At 43.8% G+C, this 26,882-nt stretch overlaps 1 protein-coding gene across 1 annotated transcript in view; it reads right to left on the bottom strand.

Moving 5' to 3' along the window:
* LOC128693504 (calcium-activated chloride channel regulator 1) overlaps positions 1-10,577 on the bottom strand; it is a 60,271-nt gene extending 49,694 nt beyond the window's left edge. The window contains exon 1 of the mRNA XM_053783212.2: positions 10,244-10,577. Coding sequence (XP_053639187.1) covers positions 10,244-10,438 — 195 coding nt within the window. The 5' untranslated portion in view covers positions 10,439-10,577. The remainder of the gene's footprint in view (positions 1-10,243) is intronic.
* Between the last annotated feature and the right edge of the window lie 16,305 nt (positions 10,578-26,882).

The raw sequence follows: 26,882 nt of genomic DNA, 5'->3' as shown, positions 1-26,882 counted from the left end.
CTTCAAAAGCTGACAAGGGATGGAAACTAAGCTGGCAGCTTAAAAAAATTGACACGGGGTGAAAATTAAGCTGACAGCTTCAGAAGCTCTTGTGAACGCGAGAATAAGATCTTTTAAAATAAATCCAGATTAATTATCAAGCATTAGCGATGTTCAAAGACGTAATACTGGCATTATTCAAAGATGTAACATTAACAATGTTTAAAGGAAACTAGCATTAACAAAGTTAAAATTAACTACCATTAGCAATATTCAAAGTAACCTTATCAATGTTCATAGGAAATTAGCATTAACAATATTCAAAGAAACTAACATTAACAATGTTTAAAGAAACTGGCACTATCAAGATTCAAAGAAACTAGCATTAACAATGGTCAAAGAAACTAGCACTGGCAATTTTCAAAAGAAACTAGTAGCATTAACAGTGTTCAAAGACTCTAGCACTATCACTGTTCAAAGAAACTAGTACCATCAATATTAAAAATTAGTATTAACAATTATCAAAGAAACTAGAATTAGCAATGTTCAAAGAAACTAGCATTAACAATATTCAAAGAAACTATCGTTAACAATATTCAAAGAAACTAGGGTTAACAATGGTCAAAGAAACTAGAATTAGCAATGTTCAAAGAAACTATCATTAACACTGTTTGAAGAAACTATTATTAACAACTATCATTAGCAGTCTTCAAAGAATCTAGTATTAACAATGGTCAAAGAAACTAGCATTGGCAGCGATGAAAGAAGCTATCATTAGCAATGTTCAAAGTAACTGGTATTAACAGTGTTCAAATAAACTAACATTGGCAGTGTTCAAGGAAACAGTCATTAGCAGTGTTCAAAGAAGCTAATATTAACAGTATTCAAAACACCTAGAATAGCAATGTTAAAAACTAGCATTAGCATTGTCCAAAAAAACTAGCATTAACAATGTTCAAAGAAACTAGCTAATTGTTCAAAGAAATGGCATTCACAGTGGTCAGAGAAACTAGCATTAGCAATGTTCAAGTTGATATTAGTGACTCATGGACATCAACACTAGTGCAGCTAATGACTACTAAACTAGTGCTGCTGATGACTGCTAAATAGTGCTGCTGATGACTGCTAAACTAGTGCTGCTGATGACTGCTAAATAGTGCTGCTGATGACTGCTAAACTAGTGCTGCTGATGACTGCTAAATAGTGCTGCTGATGACTGCTAAATATTGCTGCTGATGACTGCTAAACTAGTGCTGCTGATGACTGCTAAATAGTGCTGCTGATAACTGCTAAACTAGTGCTACTGGTGACTGCTAAATAGTATTACTAATGACTGCTAAACTAGTGATGCTGTTGACTGCTAAACTAGTGCTGCTGATTGTTAAACTAGTGCTGCTTACTGCTAAACTAGCACTGCTAGTGACTGTTAAACTAGTGCTGCTAGTGACTGCTAAACTGTTGCTGCTGACTAGTACAATAGCACTGCTGGTGACTACTAAACTATTGCTGCTGAGTGCTAAACTAGTGCTGCTGATGACTGCTAAACTATTGCTGCTGGTGACTGCTAAACTATTGCTGCTGGTGACTGCTAAACTAGTGCTGCTGGTGACTGCTAAACTAGTGTTACTGATGACTGCTAAACTATTGCTGCTGGTGACTGCTAAACTAGTGCTGCTGATGACTGCTAAACTAGTGCTGCTGATGACTGCTAAACTAGTGCTGCTGATGACTGCTAAACTATTGCTGCTGGTGACTGCTAAACTATTGCTGCTGGTGACTGCTAAACTATTGCTGCTGGTGACTGCTAAACTATTGCTGCTGGTGACTGCTAAACTATTGCTGCTGATGACTGCTAAACAAGTGTTGCTGATGACTGCTAAACTAGTGCTGCTGGTGACTGCTAAACTATGCTGCTGGTGACTGCTAAACAAGTGTTGCTGATGACTGCTAAACTAGTGCTGCTGGTGACTGCTAAACTATTGCTCCTGGTGACTGCTAAACAAGTGTTGCTGATGACTCCTAAACTAGTGCTGCTGGTGACTGCTAAACTATTGCTGCTGGTGACTGCTAAACTAGTTCTATTGATGACTGCTAAACTATTGCTGCTGGTGACTGCTAAACAAGTGTTGCTGATGACTGCTAAACTAGTGCTGCTGGTGACTACTAAACTAGTGCTACTCTTGACTTCTAAACTATTGCTGCTGGTGACTGCTAAGCTAATGCTGATCTAGCACCTAAGCAACTATATAATGTTTTAAAACACACAATGTCTGATGATATTAGAACTAGTAGTCTTACTCTAGAACATGTGATCAGACTTCATAACTCGTATTCTAACACCAGAAATTATGACCTAACACTACAGTAATGATCTAACACCAGAACGAGTAGTGATTTAACACCAGAGGTGGGTAAAAAATAAAAATACTGTATAAGAAAGGAGGAACATAGCAACAGGCTTATTTGCCCATGCAAGGCAAGTCCAGCTCTCAACTACCCATATCCATTCTTTTACCTGTCCATCCTATTTTTAAAACTACTCAAAGTGATCCAGTACTAGACACACACTTAAGAGGGTTGGAACAAACTTTCTGCTGATGAAGACACAAACACTGGTATCTTGATAAAGGTCTTACAAGATCGAGGCGTTATTTTATAAGTGAAAATGGTTGGATGAGAGTTGGTCCTACCTAGCATTGGCCTACAGCAGTGCTTTTCTTCTCTTCGTATACAAGTCTGTTATATCTGCTGCCGTTTTTCACCTAGCGGTAAATAGGTACCTGGGTGTTGTTACATACGTAACACTTGTGTATCTTGATAGATATAAAGATACCCAGGGGTTGCACATGTCTTAATCATCAACCATGGCGGTAATCAGATGTTTTGGGTTGCATCCCGAGGGGAGGGAGGTGGTAGCATACCCTAATAGCTCTGCACTTTGAGAGGACCTGAAGCCCGATAAGAACTCTTAAGCTTTAGAATCTAAAGTAAAACAAAATGGTGGGATTTAGTAGATAGTAAACTGTATAAACTGTGAGAACTCTTCTAGAACTGTTTGTAATTCTATCAACTAACTGATCATCCATTCCCAGCATCACCTGGAGATACTCGCCTACCACCTGTTAGTATCCGCTTTAAAGCTGATGTTTTCACATGCTCAACGCACAACTGGTAGGACACGACACTCATAAGAAAACAGTAATAGTGAAGCCCTAAACAAGTAGAATCATACAGGTAACGGGAGGCAATCCGAGTCGATGCTTGGAAGGGAAAGGGCAGCTCCAATTCCTTGGGCCAAGAACCTTTCACCTACATCAACGGAACCCCCCTATAAGAGTGGTTTTTAAATAGGTATTGCAAGTAAATTTAAAAAAAAAAACTTTCTACATACATTCAGTATAGATTTTAATTACCGGCGTGTTAATTAATCTTCCTTAGCCCAGTAATATTTCCTTTCCGATTTAGGTTTGGTTTGAGAGCGGGCGGCGGAGGCGATGATACTAGGAGGTTAAACTAGATATTTTTTAAGGGAAAATGGACAATGAGTGTATTAACTTTAAGATAACTTTGGGTTTCATTGTGTGACATAAATTTAAACAAAATTAGATTGTTTTGATAGTGTGTGCAAGTTAAAAATAAAAAAATTACGCAATCAAGAGAGGAAAAAAAAGTGTGGATGGCAACAGTAATAAAGACAAAACAGGATTCATGTGTTGTACCGGAGAGATTAGTGAAGTAAAGACAGGTTACAGAATAACATTTTTTATCGCGCAAACGTTCCGCTGTATACAAAGTGGAAAGGTTGTCACCAGAGAAGTTTGTTCTGCAGCGTATGTCTGAGATTGAGCAACGATATCGAGGGGAACTACGAAAAAATAAATGGAAATACCTGATCGCTCTTATGTGCTTGTTTTCACGTCTTCAGAGAAGTCAGGTGTGTGTGTGTGTGTGTGTGTGAACATTAAAGCGCTCAAGTGTTTTTTCATACTTGCAGTCACGCGTTTTATCATGATTTCTCCCCATAAAGGGGAACTATACAGACGATAAAAAATGAAAAACTATTCTTCACGGAGATGCAAAAGAAGTTTAATTATTAGAAAAACAACCAACTGCCAGATTTTTTAATGCTTGTCAAAATAAATGACTTAAGTAACGAAATATTAAATCTACGTGAAAATCTATCGACAGATATAATTAATATGCTTAGGAAGAAGCGCTAAACCAGTAGAGGTGTCATGCAACGCCTGGAAAAAAGGAAGCAATAAAGTTTGATCAAAAGGGAAGGTAGTTCTACTTTTTAATCGAAAGGCATTCAACAGGAAGGCACTAACTACTCTTGAAGAGGAAGTACTGAAAGTACGTTAGACAGGAAGATAGCAAAGAATTAATCCATACTGTGGCTATCTGCAAAGAACTTATCTATTGCTATCTCGATTGAGGACTACTGTTGTCCATAATCTACATGGTACAAACAAGTAAGAATGTAAAGCAGGGAGAGATAGAGGGGGACGGGGTGCAGGAACAACTGAAACAACCTGGGTCTTTAAGATCCTCTTAAAACAAACCTGTGGAACACAACACGATCGATACAACAGGCACTAACAACCCTAACGAAAACAGTGACAGCCCTAGCGAACACACTAACAACCCTAGTGAACATATTGACAACCCTAGCGAACACATTGACAACCCTAGCGAACACATTGACAACCCTAGTGAACATAATGACAACCCTAGTGAACAGTGACAACCCTAGCGAACACATTGACAACCCTAGCGAACACATTGACAACCCTAGTGAACATATTGACAACCCTAGTGAACAGTGACAACCCTAGCGAACACATTGACAACCCTAGTGAACATAATGACAACCCTAGTGAACAGTGACAACCCTAGCGAACACATTGACAACCCTAGCGAACACATTGACAACCCTAGTGAACATATTGACAACCCTAGTGAACAGTGACAACCCTAGCGAACACATTGACAACCCTAGTGAACATATTGACAACCCTAGTGAACAGTGACAACCCTAGCGAACACATTGACAACCCTAGTGAACATATTGACAACCCTAGTGAACAGTGACAACCCTAGCGAACACATTGACAACCCTAGTGAACATATTGACAACCCTAGTGAACAGTGACAACCCTAGCGAACACACTGACAACCCTAGCGAACACATTGACAACCCTAGCGAACACACTGACAACCCTAGCGAACACACTGACAACCCTAGCGAACACTTTGACAACCCAAGTGAACACATTGACAACCCTAGCGAACACACTGACAACCCTAGCGAATACTAAACCCACGCGGAACGTCCTATACATACAACAGACGGGGCAATCTAAAGTCAGCAGATTCTTAATGTTTATCGAGCAACTGCCAGGGCGATCAGTTGACAATGAAACAACTAAGTTGTGATAGTCACAGCAGAATTGGTGGCAACCAGAAGCAGAACGGCAGGTACACAAAGCTCTGGGTGGCAGTGGAATAACACCATTATTTAAAATAGAAACATTACTAATTTAATACAGGTAGGTGTAACCCACTTCTTCCATCGAGCTGCATTTCTTGTAAATTCCATGTCTTTTCTAACTCGTTTTGGAATGTTTTAGCATCATTTTTCATGCCGGCAGTGGCCGGAGAGAGTGTAGGGTAGGCAGAGAGCCTTTTACTTTTTTAACCTTGATTCGTACACACACACATAATACATGGCAGTCCTTAATTTGGATAGAAGTACAGCTTCTCAGCAGATAGACTCGGTGTGGATTCCCAAGTCTTCTGCTGTTTACTTTTCCCATGTTCTAAATCCCTCCTCCCTCACAACACAGCCAGCCACAGCATCCCTCCTCCCTCACAACACAGCCAGCCACAGCATCCCTCCTCCCTCACAACACTGCCAGCCACAGCATCCCTCCTCCCTCACAACACAGCCAGCCACAGCATCCCTCCTCCCTCACAACACAGCCAGCCACAGCATTCCTCCTCCCTCACAGCACAGCCAGCCACAACATCCATCCTCCCTCACAACACAGCCAGCCACAGCATCCCTCCTCCCTCACAACACAGCCGGCCAGAGCATAAGATTTTGTTCGGATTTTTAACCCCGAAGGTTAGTTACCCAGGATGACCCAAGAAAGGCAGTACGTCATCGAGGGACTCTTGTCTTATTTCCATTGGGGCCCTCAGTCTTGTCCCCCAGGATGCGACCCACACCAGTTGACTGACACTCAGTATCTACTTGTTTCCTAGGTGAATGGGACAACAGGTGTAAGGAAACACGCCCAGTGTTTCTGTCATTGCCAAAGATCAGACCACGGGCACTCGGTGTGTGAAGCGAGAGCGTTGCCTACCAGGCCACGGACCACCAACCATAAGAGCCGGCCAGAGCATCACCCCCACAACACAGTCGGCCAGAACATCAACACAACACAGCCAGCCACAGCGTCAATCCCCCACAACACAGCCAATCACAGCATCAACCCCCCACAACACAGCCAGCCACAGCATCACCCTCACAGCAAAGCCAGCCACAGAATCACCCCCACAACACTACCAGTACAATATCAACCTCCGTACAACACAACACAGCTTCCCGCGACATTATTATAATTCTTGCCGCTTTCACCGTGTTACACAACTTATGTGTTAATGTTAACAGAACCTCATTCCTCCTGATGTGTTAAATATGTATTCATGCTGAAGTAGAGATAAGTATTTATTACTTTAATCTTTGCTGATATTTTCGTACATAAATATTCAGCAATTGTCGTACATGTATGATTGTTTACTCCCCCGTCCCATTCTCCTATTTTCCCCTCCCCCGTCCCATTCTCTATAAATAATTATTGTTGCCTCTCTGAGATGATTGAATAGGCAATCCTTAGAGATGATAATTCCGAAGGAATAGTAATTTCAACTCTGTTGGAATGATACCTTTGAAGCTTGCCTAGCTGCTGAACCTGTAATGGAACACTTGACGATATCCTCATTGCCCAACTGAGGTCTCTCAGCTCAGGCTGACAGATTTCAAAACAATGTACGAAACCCATCCGGTGTGATGGAATATGACATGGTGAACACAGCTAGCTTTAGTTTCCAATATGTAACATATCATAGAGAATAGGGTAGCAGCTGACGTATCCAATATTGCTGAAACAAAAATAGGCCGTCTTCTGATTCGTAAGTTATTTTTTTTTTTGTACTTTCTTTTAAGTAGTAATTTCAAAACAATATACGGGGCTTTTATTCAAAAGTAGGTATCATGCGTACTTACAGCAAAATAAGTTGGATTTTCCTTGGGCCGTACTTCACAATTTTTTTTTTACCTTGAATGAGGCATAATCTAACCAACCAAACATGACCCAATCTAAACCAGTCCAACTTAAATAAATTAAGTAGTATGGTAGTTAAGGTAATGTTATGTATTTTGACTTGTGTGTATGTTGGAATCTTGCTTATGCAAGTTAAATAAACAATACGCGTATAGTAATCCAAGGCCATGCTTTGTCATTCACCCCACAACACACAACTGCTCACATCACCCCACAACACAGTCATCCACAGCTTCACCCAACAACAGTCTTTCACAGCATCGCCCCACTACACACAGCTGCCCATAGCATCACATCACAACACACAGCTGCCCACAATATCGTCTCACAATACACAGCTACCCACAGCATCACCCCACAACACACAGCTGCCCACAGCATCACCCCACAACACACAGCTGCCCACAGCATCACCCCACAACACACAACTGCCCACAGCATCACCCCACAACACACAGCTGCCCACAGCATCACCCCACAACACACAGCTGCCCACAGCATCACCCCACAACACACAGCTGCCCACAGCATCACCCCACAACACAGCTGCCCACAGCATCACCCCACAACACACAACTGCCCACAGCATCGCCCAACAACACACAGCTGCATCACTTCACTACACATAGCTACCCACCGCATTACTTCACAACACGCACCTGCCCACAACATCGCCTCACAACACACAGCTGCCCACAGCATCACCCCACAGCACAACTGCCCACAGCTTCACCCCACAACACATAGCTGCTCACAGCTTCACTCTACAACACAGCTGCTCACAGCTTCACCGTACAACACATATTGCCTAGAGCTTCACTACACATCACAGCCCCTACATCCCGCCCCGTGGCCAGAAGCTGTGACTCGACTCCTACAACCACATTTAGGTGAATTAGGTGAGTACACACATTACTTCTACATTACACAGCCGCCCCCGTTACACCCATACCCCCCCACAACTGCTCAACAAACACCGCAACCCATGAACCTCTCTCTCTTTCTGTCTGTAAAGCAAATTTAACGAAAAACAAACTGTAAAAGTGTACATAGTAATAAAGGCTAAAGCGAGAAAGGGGAAGCGGAAAATAATCAACAGCTTCTCGTCTACCAAAGAGTTTGTGTTTGTGTGCGCACACACACACACACACACACACACACACATATATATATATATATATACATATATATACAAGCACGCATATATATGTCTAATCGACATGTACCTAGGGCAAAATGGTATATATATATATATATATATATATATATATATATATATATATATATATATATATATATTTCAGACGGATATGTACTGCGTAGCTACGCCTGCTCACAATTCCTAGCAGAATTTTTACGTCAGCTTCGATTTACAGGGCAATTTCTCCTTTCAGACGCACATGGAGCAAGAATTAAGCCTTGCTATTGACCAATAAATTTCCTGCGAGAAAAGACCAGCCAGAGAATTGGGACATTGTATAAAACAATGGCATAAACGATCATGCGGTGGACAGTTAAAAAGAGTGGCAGTATTTTCTTGCATGAAAGGGAATGGCGGCGAGATTATTGAGCGAGAGGAAAAAAAGATGGGAAGACGGACTGTCAGAATGTTTGACACGGAGCGTACTGTGACAGGACGAGCAGATGACTTCTTGGCCGGATGGTTAAGTTTATATAGGCACAGGTACACATAATTACAATTATCATACATAAGAATACACACACAAAAGCAGTACTTGGTAATTTTATTCGGATAACGTTTCACCAACACAAGCAAGCTTTTGTTTTATCATCAACTCTTCAGTATTTCCAAATCAACTATTGTTACTTTAGAATAGCTGAAAATTGAAGGTACTGTCACATCTACCCATTCTCATTAATAACATAGAATGGAGGAACACTGCAATAGGTCTTCTGGCCCATGCTAAGCAGGTTGTCCATTCCCACTCTTAAATTTCTATAACACATGTTTAGTGTTCTTATCAATAACAGTGCTTTTAAGTTTATTCCAGTCTTGCAGAACTATATGTCCATACTAGTGTTTTCACGTAGGTGAGATTTTGACTCAAAGATTTTTTTTTAAACACTTATTTGATCTTTCGATTCGTAATGGGTTCGATTACCGGGCGGGAGGAGCCGTACGGACAGGTGTATCCTTGCACATTTGCCTCTATTTTCCATATTAGTAAATAGATACCTTGGAAGTAGCAGTGTTTTTGTGGGCCACATCCAGGATCAGATGAAAGAACGACAAGTACGCCACACTGCTGTACTATCCTGGATTAATAGCCCTCCAGTATTAAGGATCCGGAGAAAGTCTTCAGGCAGTGGAGTACTATGCACACTCCGGAAGGGTAAGTAAATGACAGATGACAACGATGTCGTTATTAGAAGTATCCCTGCATCAAAGGAGTCTTCTCCCCAGAACTAAAAAAATGTCCTCGGAGCCACGAACAAGCACAGTACTACAGACACCCATAATAACACGCACAGAGCTCCTGACAGTCATATCAAAACTGACGTATAATATTAGGGTGTCCTTCCACAGTGATGTCGGGTCGTGTAATCATCCATATCACGAAAATCATACTTTTGTATGATGATTTGTGTGTGTGTGTATATATATATATATATATATATATATATATATATATATATATATATATATATATATATATATTAGTGACTGAAGCTTGAATGTAGAGGTTAGTATTCATGTAATTAAAGTCAGGTATTATTCATTTCCCCGAAAAGTACAAATATAACAGGTCACTTAAAAATGAAAGAAAATTTATTATTACTTTTTTTATATTTTTGAGTTTGGTGTCATTCATTTTCTTAAACCGATATTGCCAGGGGGCACAATGTTAAAAAAAAGTACAACATTCTTCAGGATCTCTCTCTCTCCATACCTTAAGTCCATGGATGACGTGGTTGCAGTGTTCTTGGGGAACGTAATCGGTAATAGCCACAACGAGACCTTCATAGCCGTTGTCCACGAGTCTCAGGTCCTCTGGGTGTGCTAGAACCCTCTGGCTAGCTGCTAGCACAGCCAGTACAAGCAGAACCACACTTCTTTTCATCATCCTTAGCTTCTGCGATGCCATTTCAACAGTGGGAGGTGGTAAACACTCATCGAAATCCCTCCTTTTATATTTTCCGCTTACTTCTTCCTTTTTTGGGGGGGATATGTCACTGCAATATAAGGAAGGACACAGGCACTAAAACAGTCGTAGTAACAGTAGTCCTGTTGTTGCAACAGTTGTTATAGTCCCATTAGGGGAATAAATCACTCCAGCAAGGTGTCACAAGTTCCACTCGCGAGCACCAGAGTTCCGAGCGACAATATGAAGTCAGGGAAGTATTGGATACGAGGTCTCCTGCCACGAGTGTCTGGCAATGCGCGTGTGAGAGCGAGGAGTGAACGCGTGCTCACACTGCCGCCTTTCAACAAGTACTGACACTGAGGGTCGGCAGCTAGAGGCCCCCACCACCACCACTGTGGCTGCGACGGCTCAGACCTGCCCGGCCATCGGCTCAAGCTCCGCCCCCCTTGGTTGTACCAGTCTTCAAGACCTCCACACCGAATAGGATACAGAGGCTTTTGGCTTTTCCGAGGGATCTCCTTTGAAAAAAAAAAAAAACCGCTGCATTACTTTTGAAACTATGCGTTGCGGTATATCGTATGTGGAAACTACTTGCTCTAAGTTTGTGATGTACAAGCGCGTGTATGGTGTATATTGCGGTGTGGAAGGAACCTGAGAAGGTGAAGGAAGAGGAGGGCGACCATTAGGGGATCTTGGAGGGAGTGTTGGGGGAGGGACGATAGAAGGGGGATGCAGGGGGAATAAAAGAGGGTTGGGGGGAGTGGATGGGTTTCTCTGGAGTGTGCTGCCACCTGGTGGTACCTTGGCGGACTAGAGTGAAGGGAAGGGGAGGTTATGTGGGTGTTCACTTACTCTGTTCAGCGCTGCACATGACGTAAGGAGGAGCCAATGGAACAGGGAGGAGCGGGATGGATGTGCACTACACTTAATAATGAGTGAGGGGTGGGAAGCTCTATACACCTGGTCTACAGGAAGGAACGAGCTCTACACCTGGTCAACAGGAAGGAAGGAGCTCTACACCTGGTCAACAAGAAGCTCTGCACTTGGTCAACAGAAAGCTTTACACCTGGTCAACAGGAAAGAACGTTAAGCTCTACACCTGGTAAACGGGAAGGAACCGGAAGTTTTACACCTGGAAACAGAGAGGAACGCTTCTCACTCCTTGGTCATCAGAAAGGAAGGAGGGACAGGTACTTCACCTGGCCAATAAAGGAGGATAGTTACATCATTTGAGCATCGAAGAGGGAAAGGTACCTCACCTGGGATCGGTGCACCATTTGAGCATCAGGGAGGGACCTCGGTAACATAGAAAGGCAGGTAGCTCACCTGAGCAACAGAGAGGTACACCTCACCAGAGTAATAAGGACTACTAGGTTACTCACCTGAGCAACAGAAAGGAGCGAGCACCTCGTCTGATTAACAGGAAGGGATGGGTACCTTATCAGGACACTAGAAAGGGCGTATCTCACCTGAGCAACAGAGGGACATGTATCTCACCTGAGCACCAGAGGGACATGTATCTCACCTGAGCAACAGAGGGACATGTATCTCACCTGAGCAACAGAGGGACATGTATCTCACCTGAGCAACAGAGGGACATGTATCTCACCTGGGCAACAGAGGGACATGTATCTCACCTGGGCAACAGAGGGACATGTATCTCACCTGGGCAACAGAGGGACATGTATCTCACCTGGGCAACAGAGGGACATGTATCTCACCTGGGCAACAGAGGGACATGTATCTCACCTGAACAACAGAGGGGCATGTATCTCACCTGAGCAACCGAGGGACATGTATTTCACCTGGACAACAGAGGGACATGTATCTCACCTGAGCAACAGAGGAACATGTATCTCACCTGGACAACAGAGGGACATGTATCTCACCAGAGTAACAGAGTGGAATGGGTGGCCCAACTGAACAACAGGAAGTAGCTCACAACACCCGGATAACAGGTGTGAGCGCACCGCTTCACACCTGCTATTTTGCACTATATATTGCTTATTGTGTCTTAAGGTTACTCAGTATGTGTGCGCGCTTTTGTGTGTGTGTGTGTGTGTGTGTGTGTGTGTGTGTGTACTCAGCTATTGTGGTTGCAGGAGTCGAGTCATAGGTCCTGGCCCCGCCCCTTCGCTCGTCGCTGTGTGTGTGTGTGTGTGTGTGTGTGTGTGTGTGTGTGTGTGTGTGTGTGTGTGTGTGTGTGTGTGTGTGAGTGAGTGAGTGTGTATTATTAATAGTTCTTGCACTTGTATTGCGCTTCCAAGGCGTAATGGGTTAGAATCCTTCAACTGTTAGGAGTGCGTGTGGTAGAAGGCGACTAAAAGACAGGAAGCCTGGAGCTACTAACCTTTTCTATACAACTGCTAAAAGAAAAAGAATGATATTTTTAAAGTTGGATTATTTGATATACTCTTAATACTATGAAAGGAAACTGAATATCCTAGTATTGAGCGAATCATATGTAAAATGGAACGGGATAATTTCAATGGGAGGAGTAAATGGAGTTAAATCTGTTGTAGCTGATGAAAACTAGAGATAAAGGTAGAGTAGATGGGATATTTAATGATCAACTTTGGAAAAGAAGGTGAGAGAACAAGTGTTTATATTCAAGAATTATGTCTATTAAAGTGAAAGTGGGATATGATAATTGACTTTTAGTAAGTGTTGATTCTCTTGGGAGAGAGAGAGATTTTGAGACGCGTTAAGTGAATGTTTACTGAGTTCTGAACCAAGTGAGAGAATAATTGTTGTGTGGAACGTAAATGTTAAAGTGGGAGATACTGTTATAGAGGGCATGGCAGGCAAGACTGGAGTTCCAGGGGTAAATGACAAACGGGAGCTTCTAATTGAATATCGATAGAAAGAGATTTGGTAATCCGTAATACTTATTTTCCGAAAAAATAGGATATGTTTCAGACGTGTAGTGCGCATTAACAGCAATTTTGTAGACTATGTATTGGTGGACAAAGGGTTAACGGGTAGTCCTTTGATGTTCATGTTTTTAGAGAAGCGACTGACATATCGGATAATTATTTATTGATGTATACAATAAAAGTAAAATATAGATGGAATGCAAGTAGAATGACGTGGGTAAGAGATAAGTGAAATAACCAGAGGAGACAAGGGAAGATATAAACAAATGTTAGTAGGAAGGTCGAGTAGGTGGAGTGCAGGTAATGAGGAGGTCCAGGAAATATGGGATAAGGTTAAAAATTCTGAAGTTTATGGTTACAGGAAGGTGGATGTGGATGGGAAGAAGAATGGTGGATAAAATGATGACGTGATGAGGGTGTCAAGGGTGAAAAAAATTTGCATGGAGTTTTTTGCAATATAAAAAATGTATGTACGAAACATAGAATATATACGGAGAGGTTAAACAAGTGGTGAGGTGCCAAAGAATAACTAATGAAAGAATGGGTCAGTCTTCACCAGCAAATTTTACTGAGACTAAGAAACCGAAGATGCGAAATCCTAAGAACCAAATGGACTTGGAAGTTAAAGTATAAAGAGGGAAGATATTAGATGGGGAGGTGGAGATACTGGAAAGATATAGAATATTTTGAGTTGTTAATTATTGATATTGAGAGGGAGACTGTATCATGCCTTGTCCTGGAAGAAATAGTATCTAGTAGAACCAAGGAAGAGCCAGAGGTGAATGTGTGGGAAGTGGAGGAGTCAGTATATAGAATGAAAGGGGAAAAAGTAACTAGAATAGATGGAATTAATAATGAGATTTTAAAAACTGATGGGGATGTAGTTATGACGTAGTAGGTATAGTTGTTTAATATATTCATGAAAGAATGGAAGGTACCTAAGGGCTGGCAGAAAGCTTGCAACATTCCTTTAAACAAGGGTGGAAAAGGGTCAAGAGAGAGTGCAAGATCTGTAGGGAATAAACCTGTGGAGTACATTAGACAAAATATATGGTAGTATTATTATTATTGAAAGAGTTAGAGATGAGACAGAAAGTAGGACTGCAGAAGAAACAGGATGATTTAGAATGGGTAGAGGATGTGTAAACCAAGTATGTACTTACATTAAAGCTTATAAATGAAGAATGCCTAGGTAAGAGTAAAGCACGACTTGTCATATTTATGGATTTAGAAAGTGAGCATATGATATAGATACATGAGCAATGTAGCAGATATTGCAAAATGTTTGGGAGTATATATCTAATGTTACTGCTTAGTTGTGATTTGAAGAGTATAAGTTCGAGTCCCTGACATGATAGCTACGAGATATAAAAATGTTTTCGTTTGCTAATACTTCCCTCGTTCGTTTCATCTTTCTTTAACCATTGAGAGTTATTTAAAAAAATAGAATCTTGTCATGTCACTTCCGTGCTTTTTTGCTAATTACAAATATACATGTTCTAGCTGTAACGCAGCTAGATACGCTGGAAGCTCAGTTAGAAAGTTACAAATTAGAATATGTGAGCATAGAGGTGTATCATGCAGAACTCTTGCTAAATTAGCTAAATCCTCTTCTTCAACTGTAAGACAACATTCTGAAACGCAAGGTTATTTACGAATTATTAATAATTTTAAAATTCTTGGTAGAATACAGGATAAATTATATTTAGAGAGCTCAAGCCTGGGCTTATTGATTATAGTTCCGTTTTTTACATTAAAATAGTTATGTTCTTGTTGCTTGAATTTTCTTTTTTTGTTGTTGACCTCCTGACTTCTGTGTAGCTTGGGTCAGTTCGGACTCAACCTTCAACAGGGAAGCACACTAATTGGTTCGTCTCTGGCTTCACTCTCTACTTTATATTTTTAACTTTTTATTACTTGTTCATGACTGTCTTTTATATTTTGTACAATTGTTGTAATGATTTTACAGATTCTGACGTGGCAATGGTTATATATTTTACTGAAACGTTGATATATGCATTTTATGATAAGATATTTCATGCCGCTCGCGTATAAATATATATATATATATATATATATATATATATATATATATATATATATATATATATATATATATATATATATATATATATATATATATATATATATGTATATATGCAAAACAACCACTCTGAAAGAATAGAGAAATTCCAAGCGCTTTCGTGACTACTCACATTGACAATGTGAGTAGTGACGAAAGCGCTTGGAATTTCTCTATTCTTTCAGAGTGGTTGTTTTGCATATTCTGAAATCACCTGTTTACTGTGATCTTATTGCATGCATATATATATATATATATATATATATATATATATATATATATATATATATATATATATATATATATATATATATATATATATATATATATGCAATAAGATGACAGTAAGCAGGCGATATCACAATATGCGGAACAAACACCGTGAAAAAATAGCTAAATTTCAAGAGCTTTCGTGACTTCTCACATTATCAAGGAGCTACATAGTTCTTTGATAATGTGAGTAATGTCTGCAAAACAATTGCAGGCAGGCGATCTTAACAATGCAAGACAAGCCACGGAGGGAGGTGGAAATTTTAAGCTCAAGTACTTTCACACTTCTCAGTGAGTCATCAGGAGCTGTGCAATATTGCAAGGGCAGCAACAGGAAAAATGAGGGAAAGTTTTTCAGAGTAGCGTGAGTGACAACCGTCAGAGATATTGTCTGAGAAATTACCTTCGCTTAAGATTTCTATCCCCCGTGGCTTATATATATATATATATATATATATATATATATATATATATATATATATATATATATATATATATTACAATGAAATAGATAAAAAACATTTAGTTTCATCTAATTTATTGGTAGATTAAATTAACTGCATAGCTTACATAGTTATGTCACTGGGGATCCTGACTGCATCAGGGATCCAATGCAAATAAGCCTTTAATTACATTTTTTGGTTAATTCTTGGTTAAATCATCGCAATTCATCATTGATTTGACAACTGAATTGTCTGTGTGTTATGTGTACCAGTGAAATTTACTATGATTTTAAGTGAAGAAATATTTACAACTCGGAAAACTATATTACAAAAATTAAAAAAATGTTTCTTATACTATTTTCAGAAAGTGGATTTTTATAATGAAAAATGTGACATTGCGGCGTAAGTCGCTTTACAAAGGAATGATGAACATTATTGTATTTATGGGGAAGCGGTAAACCAGTTTGGTTCATACGACGCGTGGGGAATGGGAGGAAGTTATGTCTGATCTATATAAGGGGAGGCTAGATCCAATTTCTTGGATCACAAGCCCTGATGGGAGAAGCTTGTCTGTTTTGTTTTACTTACATAGCAACTGTGGCTCGGTTGGCCTGGCCTGGGGGGCGTTGACCCCCGGAACACCCTCTAGGTATATATACCGAGTGTTCGTGGTTTGATACCCGGCATGGGTGGAAACTTTGGTCAATGTATCTTTACACGTGTATGGGTGGAAACGTTGGGCAATGTTGCCTTACACTTGTTGCCCCTGTTCACCTAGCAGTAAGTTGGTACATGGGTGTTAGTCGACTGTGGTGGGTTGCATCCGGGGGGGGGAATATACCTTAGACAAGGCTGTGTTGCAGATTAACTGCGGTAGGATAATAGCTCTTAGCCTGTGAAATTTATTTGTGTAAAATATAATGTTTGGCTCTTCAATTTTTAAACATTTCCAGTTTACACTAGCATTATCAACTTACTATTGTCACTACCATTGACTGTCACGGCCATTGACTGTCACGACCATTGACTGTCACTACCATTGACTGTCACGACCATTGACTGTCACTACCGTTGACTATCATATAAAAGAGTAACTATGTACAACTATTTGAAGCCAATTTTTCACATTCCACCGTCCATATTCATAATTAGTTCCATATCACAAGGAATACATGTCAGCAAAATTTAAACGAAAGGGGATATGTCCCCACTATGCCTAAAGATGCTGAATTCTTAGGCATTCCCCACGCCTTCCTAGAGAAGAGACCTCTAGATACAAGCCTTACAAACTGTACCACCACCGTGTCATTACAACCAACCCTCCCGCACCAGTTGTCGATAACCTGCATACGAATTTGAACAATTTTGTTCATATGCATTATTTAGGTGTAGGTTAAATTTACTTAGGTTGTCTTCAAGCAAAATTTAAACATTTATATGTTATCTTAAGACGGTAAATTGCAGTAATCAAAGCGAGAGTTTTACAGCCCAGCATAACACTGTGATCTACCCAGGGAACGCTAATCCCGTGATCCACCCAAGGAACACTAACCCCGTGATCCACCCAGGGAACACTAACCCGTGATCCACCCAGGGAACACTAACCCCGTGATCCACCCAGGGAACACTAACCCCGTGATCCACCCAGGGAATACTAACCCCGTGATCCACCCAGAGAACACTTACCCGTGATCCACCCAGGGAACACTAACCCCGTGATCCACCCAAGGAACACTAACCCCGTGATCCACCCAGGGAACACTAACCCGTGATCCACCCAGGGAACACTAACCCCGTGATCCACATAGGGAACACTAACCCCGTGATCCACCCAGGGAATACTAACCCCGTGATCCACCCAGAGAACACTTACCCGTGATCCACCCAGGGAACACTAACCCCGTGATCCACCCAGGGAACACTAACCCCGTGATCCACCCAGGGAACACTAACCCGTGATCCACCCAGGGAACACTAACCCGTGATCCACCTAGGGAACACTTAATCCCGTGATCCACCCAGGGAACACTAACCCCGTGATCCACCCATGGAACATGGATCTGTGATCCACCCAGGGAACACGATTCTGTGATCCACCCAGGGAACACGGTTCTGTGATCCACCCAGGCAGCACGAACCCGTGATTCACCCAGGGAGTACAAACCCGTTATTCACCCAGGCAGCACGAACCCATGATTCACCCAGGCAGCACGAACCCGTGATTCACCCAGGCAGCAGGAACCCGTGATTCACCCAGGGAGCAGGAACCCGTGATTCACCCAGGCAGCAGGAACCCGTGATTCACCCAGGCAGCAGGAACCCGTGATTCACCCAGGCAGCAGGAACCCGTGATTCACCCAGGCAGCAGGAACCCGTGATTCACCCAGGCAGCAGGAACCCGTGATTCACCCAGGCAGCAGGAACCCGTGATTCACCCAGGCAGCAGGAACCCGTGATTCACCCAGGCAGCAGGAACCCGTGATTCACCCAGGGAGCAGGAACCCGTGATTCACCCAGTCAGCAGGAACCCGTGATTCACCCAGGCAGCAGGCACCCGTGATTCACACAGGCAGCAGGAACCCGTGATTCACCCAGGCAGCAGGAACCCGTGATTCATCCAGGCAGCAGAAACCCGTGATTCACCCAGGCAGAAGGAACCCGTGATTCACCCAGGCAGCAGGAACCCGTGATTCACCCAGGCAGCTGGAACCCGTGATTCACCCAGGGCGCAGGAACCCGTGATTCACCCAGGGCGCAGGAACCCGTGATTCACCCAGGGAGCAGGAACCCGTGATTCACCCAGGCAACAGGAACCCGTGATTCACCCAGGCAGCAGGAACCCGTGATTCACCTAGGCAGCAGGAACCCGTGATTCACCCAGGCAGCAGGAACTCGTGATTTACCCAGGCAGCAGGAACCCGTGATTCACCCAGGCAGCAGGAACCCGTGATTCACCCAGGCAGCAGGAACCCGTGATTCACCCAGGCGGCAGGAACCCGTGATTCACCCAGGGAGCAGGAAACCGTGATTCACCCAGGCAGCAGCATTCACAGGGAGCAGGAACCCGTGATTCACCCAGGCAGCAGGAACCTGTGATTCACCCAGGCAGCAGAAGGAGCAGGAACCCGTGATTCACCCAGGCAGCACGAACCCGTGATTCACCCAGGCAGCAGGAACCAGTGATTCACCCAGGCAGCAGGAGCCCGTGATTCACCCAGGCAGCAGGAACCCATGATTCACCCAGGGCAGCAGGAACCCCTGATTCACCCAGGCGGCAGGAACCCGTGATTCACCCAGGGAGCAGGAACCCGTGATTCACCCAGGCAACAGGAACCCGTGATTCACCCAGGCAACAGGAACCCGTGATTCACCCAGGGAGCAGGAACCCGTGATTCACCCAGGGAGCAGGAACCCGTGATTCGCCCAGGGAGCAGGAACCCGTGATTCACCCAAGGAGCAGGAACCCGTGACTCACCCAGGGAGCAGGAACCCGTGATTCACCCAGGCAGCAGGAACCCGTGATTCACCCAGGGAGCAGGAACCCGTGATTCACCCAGGGAGCAGGAACCCGTGATTCACCCAGGGAGCAGGAACCCGTGATTCGCCCAGGGAGCAGGAACCCGTGATTCACCCAAGGAGCAGGAACCCGTGACTCACCCAGGGAGCAGGAACCCGTGATTCACCCAGGGAGCAGGAACCCGTGATTCACCTAGGCAGCAGGAACCCGTGATTCACCCAGGCAGCAGGAACCCGTGATTCACCCAGGCAGCAGGAACCCGTGATTCACCCAGGCAGCAGGAACTCATGATTCACCCAGGCAGCAGGAACCCGTGAGTCACCCAGGCAGCAGGAACCCGTGATTCACCCAGGCAGCAGGAACCCGTGATTCACCCAGGCAGGGAAGGAACCCGTGATTCACCCAGGCAGCAGGAACCCGTGATTCACCCAGGCAGCAGGAACCCGTGATTCACCCAGGGAGAAGGAACCCGTGATTCACCCAGGCAGCACGAACCCGTGATTCACCCAGGGAGCAGGAACCCGTGATTCACCCAGGCAGCAGGAACCCGTGATTCACCCAGGCAGCAGGAACCCGTGATTCACCCAGGCAGCAGGAACCCGTGATTCACCCAGGCAGGAACCCGTGATTCACCCAGGCAAGGAACCCGTAATTCACCCAGGCAGCAGGAACCCGTGATTCACCCAGGCAGCAGGAACCCGTGATTCACCCAGGCAGCAGGAACCCGTGATTCACCCAGGCAGCAGGAACCCGTGATTCACCCAGGCAGCAGGAACCCGTGATTCACCCAGGCAGCAGGAACCCGTGATTCACCCAGGCAGCAGGAACCCGTGATTCACCCAGGGAGCAGGAACCCGTGATTCACCCAGGCAGCAGGAACCCGTGATTCACCCAGGCAGCAGGAACCCGTGATTCACCCAGGCAGCAGGAACCCGTGATTCACCCAGGTGGCAGGAACCCGTGATTCATCCAGGCAGAAGGAACCCGTGATTCACCCAGGCAGCAGGAACCCGTGATTCACCCAGGCAGCAGGAACCCGTGATTCACCCAGGCAGCAGGAACCCGTGATTCACCCAGGCAGCAGGAACCCGTGATTCACCCAGGCAGCAGGAACCCGTGATTCACCCAGGCAGCAGGAACCCGTGATTCACCCAGGCAGCAGGAACCCGTGATTCACCCAGGCAGCAGGAACCCGTGATTCACCCAGGGAGCAGGAACCCGTGATTCACCCAGGGAGCAGGAACCCGTGATTCACCCAGGCAGCAAGAACCCATGATTCACCCAGGCAGCAGGAACCCGTGATTCACCCAGGCAGCAGGAACCCGTGATTCACCCAGGCAGCAGGAACCCGTGATTCACCCAGGCAGCAGGAACCCGTGATTCACCCAGGCAGCAGGAACCCGTGATTCACCCAGGCAGCAGGAACCCGTGATTCATCCAGGCAGCAGGAACCCGTGATTCACTCAGGCAGCAGGAACCCGTGATTCACCCAGGCAGCAGGAACCCGTGATTCACCCAGGCAGCAGGAACCCGTGATTCATCCAGGCAGCAGGAACCCGTGATTCACCCAGGCAGCAGGAGCCCGTGATTCACCCAGGCAGCAGGAACCCGTGATTCACCCAGGCAGCAGGAACCCGTGATTCACCCAGGCAGCAGGAACCCGTGATTCACCCAGGCAGCAGGAACCCGTGATTCACCCAGGCAGCAGGAACCCGTGATTCACCCAGGCAGCAGGAACCCGTGATTCACCCAGGCAGCAGGAACCCGTGATTCACCCAGGCAGCAGGAACCCGTGATTCACCCAGGCAGCAGGAACCCGTGATTCACTCAGGCAGCAGGAACCCGTGATTCACCCAGGCAGCAGGAACCCGTGATTCACCCAGGCAGCAGGAACCCGTGATTCACTCAGGCAGCAGGAACCCGTGATTCACCCAGGCAGCAGGAACCCGTGATTCACTCAGGCAGCAGGAACCCGTGATTCACCCAGGCAGCAGGAACCCGTGATTCACCCAGGCAGCAGGAACCCGTGATTCACTCAGGCAGCAGGAACCCGTGATTCACCCAGGCAGCAGGAACCCGTGATTCACCCAGGCAGCAGGAACCCGTGATTCACCCAGGCAGCAGGAACCCGTGATTCACCCAGGCAGCAGGAACCCGTGATTCACCCAGGCAGCAGGAACCCGTGATTCACCCAGGCAGCAGGAACCCGTGATTCACCCAGGCAGCAGGAACCCGTGATTCACCCAGGCAGCAGGAACCCGTGATTCACTCAGGCAGCAGGAACCCGTGATTCACCCAGGCAGCAGGAACCCGTGATTCACCCAGGCAGCAGGAACCCGTGATTCACCCAGGCAGCAGGAACCCGTGATTCACCCAGGCAGCAGGAACCCATGATTCACCCAGGCAGCAGGAACCCGTGATTCACCCAGGCAGCAGGAACCCGTGATTCACCCAGGCAGCAGGAACCCGTGATTCACCCAGGCAGCAGGAACCCGTGATTCACCCAGGCAGCAGGAACCCGTGATTCACCCATTCTGACAACGTCGGATCACTCTTCTTCAACGAGTAATTTAATTATTTTCCCTATATTATTTAACACATCTGCTGGACATCTTGTTTGTAGTGTAGAACTAATTTGGTTCATCAGCTAAATGCTCGACTCAATTAGCATCGTCATTAATTATCAATAATCGATGGTCGTTACTGAGTAAAGGTAGTGTAAATACTGCTCTGCAGATTTGTAATGCGTATACACTGAGGGGTGTGTCTTAATGTATATGCACCGAGTGGTGTGTATTTGAGTGTGTATACTGAGGTGTGTGTCTGTTTCTCTCCCTCTATATATATATATATATATATATATATATATATATATATATATATATATATATATATATATATATATATATATATATATATATATATATATATGTGTGTGTGTGTGTGTGTGTGTACATACTGGATGGCGAAACGTCTACGGTGGGGATGCCCGGGTGTTGTGCATGTGTCATTTCATCCTGTCGGTATTATATACAATTCTTGTACTACTACTACTACTACTACTACTACTACTACTACTACCTCCACCTCTTCCTGTCTATATATAACCGTCCTGCTCCACCTCTGTTAGTGTGACTTTGTCAATGGTCCAAGTCGGACCGAAACGTCGTCGTAAGCTTCTCTCTTTTATGTGCGGGTTATTTGTGTATCGTTCCAGTCACGGTATTGTGCCTTTTTGTTATTCATACTGCACTTCCATGGAAGTGGAAAAGACGCTTTCCTCCGTAAACTATGAGTGTCGTAAGACGCAACTGAAATGCCGGGAACAAGGGACTGGTAACTCTTTCTTTTGTATAAATTACTAAATGTATAGAAAGATTTACGGTCTGCTAGAGACCCCCCTCACATACACCATAACCTGTGCTTGACTCGTCTTATAAAAATAAAAGCCCTTTGCGTTTTCATATAACCTAATGTCATGTTACTAAGACTTCCAGGGCTGTAAACAGAATTTTTTTTATGACAAATGGAAGCCTAGTAAATGAACAGCCAGCACTCGATGCAACCTTCCAACCAAAGACGATGTAAAGAAAAGTCACAGGTTGCAGAATGTGACTTTATTTGGGATCTGATAAAGCCTTAAATAGAGCGAAACGTTTTCGGAAATTCTTCCTCTGCAACTTATCTGTGTTCGTACAAGTCGGCAGTACGCTATTCCACCCTGATATCCTTTAAATATCAGTCTTTAAAGCACCTATGTAAATCTACTGGAAGAACACATTCACCAACTGCGATATTCTTTTGCTGCAGGAACGGTGTTGAATATCGCTAGGGCCTACTGCACAAGGATAACAAAGAATGATTCTGAACGCAGTCGTAAGGCATGATACAACTTATTAAATGATATATAACAAGCTCTTATGCGCGAAGGACACAGGCCTCAAGCCTTGGTTACCACCCTTGTAAGCAGACAGCGAGGAGAACCAACCTGTGTTTCACTGGCACAGGCAGTAGACATCAATGTTCCATTACCATGCATCAGTTATAGATAGGAGACTTCAGTGGTGGGCACTAACAGATTAATGCTCGCCCAACGCCACCTGTTTGCATGTTTTCCCACTACAGTGTTACGAACAATTCATAATGGTGTACGTCAAAGGATGTACAGTATGTATGTAATACTTATCAGCTATTCATTACATTCGTTGAACAATGTTCTGTACTTCACTTCCTTGGCCAGCTTATTGCCTGCATCTTATATATCCATATAGAGCTGAGAATCAGTTATTTTTTCCTTTATGTATATACTTCATTACACACATTTGAAATACATATCCCATTCCCTTTCTAAATTCATTATTTTATTCTTCACTTGTATACTATGTTCTCTTTCCCATTCTTTTACCACTCACGATTGATATACACCCTACACGAACTACTCTCACATGTTACATGATATAATCAACACAAGTGACCTGGTATACTCAATACATATTTGTTTTAGCGTGATTGTTGTACTCTCGTGCATTTCTGCTACTTCTCCTCATCTGCTTACTGCTTCTTCCATTCCACTTACTACACCTTCCCACTACTTACTGCTTCACCCACCCTACTTACTACTTCACCCCTTCTACTTATTGCGTTACCCACCCTGCTTACTACTGCACTCACCCTACTTTATTTACTTGTTTCATTTTGCTTCGTCGTTCTCTGCTCATAGTAATAAATTTAATTTTCTCTGTGTCCCAAGCGTGAGACATCTACTTTCATTGCTTCATCTACATTCAGCACCTCAGAATATTCAGAATATGTGACATATTCAAAATATGTCACAGACACCACCGCCTTCTCTTCGACACAGCTCACCAACACTACCTCCTTCTCTTCGACACAGCTCACCAACACTACCTCCTTCTCTTCGACACAGCTCACCAACACTACCTCCTTCTCTTCGACACAGCTCACCAACACCACGACCACCGCCAGAGGCCAGTACCTCAACCTCCTCCGGTTTCTTAGCATCACGTCTACCGCCTTATCCATTACCTTACTCAACCTACTTCCATATCCAACACCTTGCCAACACCTCTACTTTCTCATCCAGCACCTCATCATGTGTCAATTTAGGAGAGAGAGAGAGAGAGAGAGAGAGAGAGTATGAATTATATGGATTGTCATAGCATCACATGCCTTGTGTTATAATATTTCCCGAGTCTTCTTATTTATATCCTCATATTTATTCCTTTTTGAATGATTAAAACGTTATATATTTTTTTAATTTGGGAGACATCAAAGTATTTTTTTTATATGTTAATGTACTCTCTCCATCTTTTATTAAAAAATATAAATGCATTTTTCCCTCCTTTTTTTTATGTCTTCTTCGTCTTTGTTCTCGTTCTCATCCTCGTCCTTCTCAATCTTCTTTTTGCTAAATATATCAAGGTCAAACTGATGAATGGAATGGAGAAAACTGGCCAAGGTTATGATAACCTGTTTTCAGTAGCTTGTCCACATGATATCGCAGGCAGTGGTGGTTCCCATACTTTTTTTGACACTACGTTTTTTACACCTCTCGCATATGATCAAATTCAGACGTGAACACTAATATAAATCTTGATAAGTGCATATAAATATTTAATTATATTCTTAAATGATGAAATATTGAAATATGTGTGTGTATCTCTGACGATGAACAGGTTGTATACATACAGTCTCGATGATGTTTCGCTTCCCTGTTGAGAAACCCTCGCCAGAATGGTTTGGGTTGTTACCCAGGATTGAGTTTCATGGTGCAGTATCTCAAGGAACGAATCTTACGAGTTGTTTCTCTGAGATTTTGATTTACTACTTTTCTCGATAAAAGAACAGATCGAAATGGTTTTCTCTCCTAAGAAAGCAATCTTCAGAATCCTCTCTCTGAAGGATTGGATCTTAAGCTTATTCCCTTTGAAGAAGTAGGTGAAACGAAGAGATGTTCTCTTTCTTTTCTTTGTCATAAATGATGTAATGCTAAAATGAAAGAGTGCTCCACCACTCTTCTAATAATCTCAGTGATCTTGCAAACTGTGCAGGTCTGTGGCACTGGTCTGTAGAATTAGACAGAATGTGTGTGTGTTAGTCATAGGCACTTGTCATGTAGACACTCGGCATCTTATGTGTGAGTGTGTGTGTGTGTGTGTGTGTGTGTGTGTGTACTCACCTAGTTGAGGTTGTAGGGGTCGAGTCCTAGCTCCTGGCCCCGCCTCTTCACTGGTCGCTACTGGGTCACCATCCCTGAACCGTGAGCTTTATCATACCTCTGTGTGTGTGTGTGTGTGTGTGTGTGTGTGTGTGTGTGTGTGTGTGTGCGTGTGCGTGCGCGCGCGCGTGTGTGTGTGTGTGCGCGTGTGTGTGTGTGTGTGTGTGTGTGTGTGTGTACGTACGTGCGCGCGCGCGTTCGCACGTTTCATGTTTTCAGTATAATCAGAAGAAAATGTCGGTATGATTCTCTTTTTTCTGCCGTCATCGTTTTCTTGTATGTAAAAAAGAAACCTTTGAGAAGAGATGAAGAATACGAAGATCTTACAGCTTCGCTCTTGCGAATTCCTTGCATTGTTAATATCTCTAGTAAGGCTGATGCATGCAGGGGATGAGATGAAAAGCTGTAAGCCTTCTCCCTGAAAGCTGGCTGCCTTGGATCAAAGTCTAGCGCAAGCTGGACTCCAAGGTATTGGTCCAGTGTGGGTAGATTGGTAAAGCACTGCGTACCTTGTGAGACTTGTGTGTGTGTGTATGTACATGGAGTAAAAGCTTACTTCAATCCCGGTGATGTGGCCTTAATGACCCTAGTGAAAGACGACGATGAGTTTTAAACCATTATTGTTACTGTTACTTTCATAGAAGATCGCTAAACCTGTAGGGGTCATACTACACCTGGGGGAAGAATGGAAGGCATTCAAGGAATTGGAGCACAAGTTCAATTTTTTTTTTTTAGGTCAAGAGCCCCTCACCATTATCAAGGAACCTCGTTTATGGGTTTAAACCAAACTCAGCCAAATAATGGAAATTACCAGGTATATGATACCGACAAGTTGTCCTAAGTGGTTGTTCACTTTTTCCCACAGACCCACTAATCATTACGCACCCTCGCTTACCGCACATGTGAACTCTGTTTTTCCTTGAAGATTCAAGTTAGTCTGCTCGAGAATTTTTTTTTTATTTATAGTGGATATTTTGCATTTACTGAAGTACGTGTTTGTTGTGATGTTTTGTCTAT

Source organism: Cherax quadricarinatus, chromosome 57 (assembly GCF_038502225.1).
Source record: "Cherax quadricarinatus isolate ZL_2023a chromosome 57, ASM3850222v1, whole genome shotgun sequence".
NCBI classification, from domain to species: Eukaryota; Metazoa; Arthropoda; class Malacostraca; order Decapoda; family Parastacidae; genus Cherax; species Cherax quadricarinatus.
The sequence above is the reverse complement of the archived record's forward strand: the minus strand, read 5'-3'. Positions and strand labels throughout refer to the sequence as shown.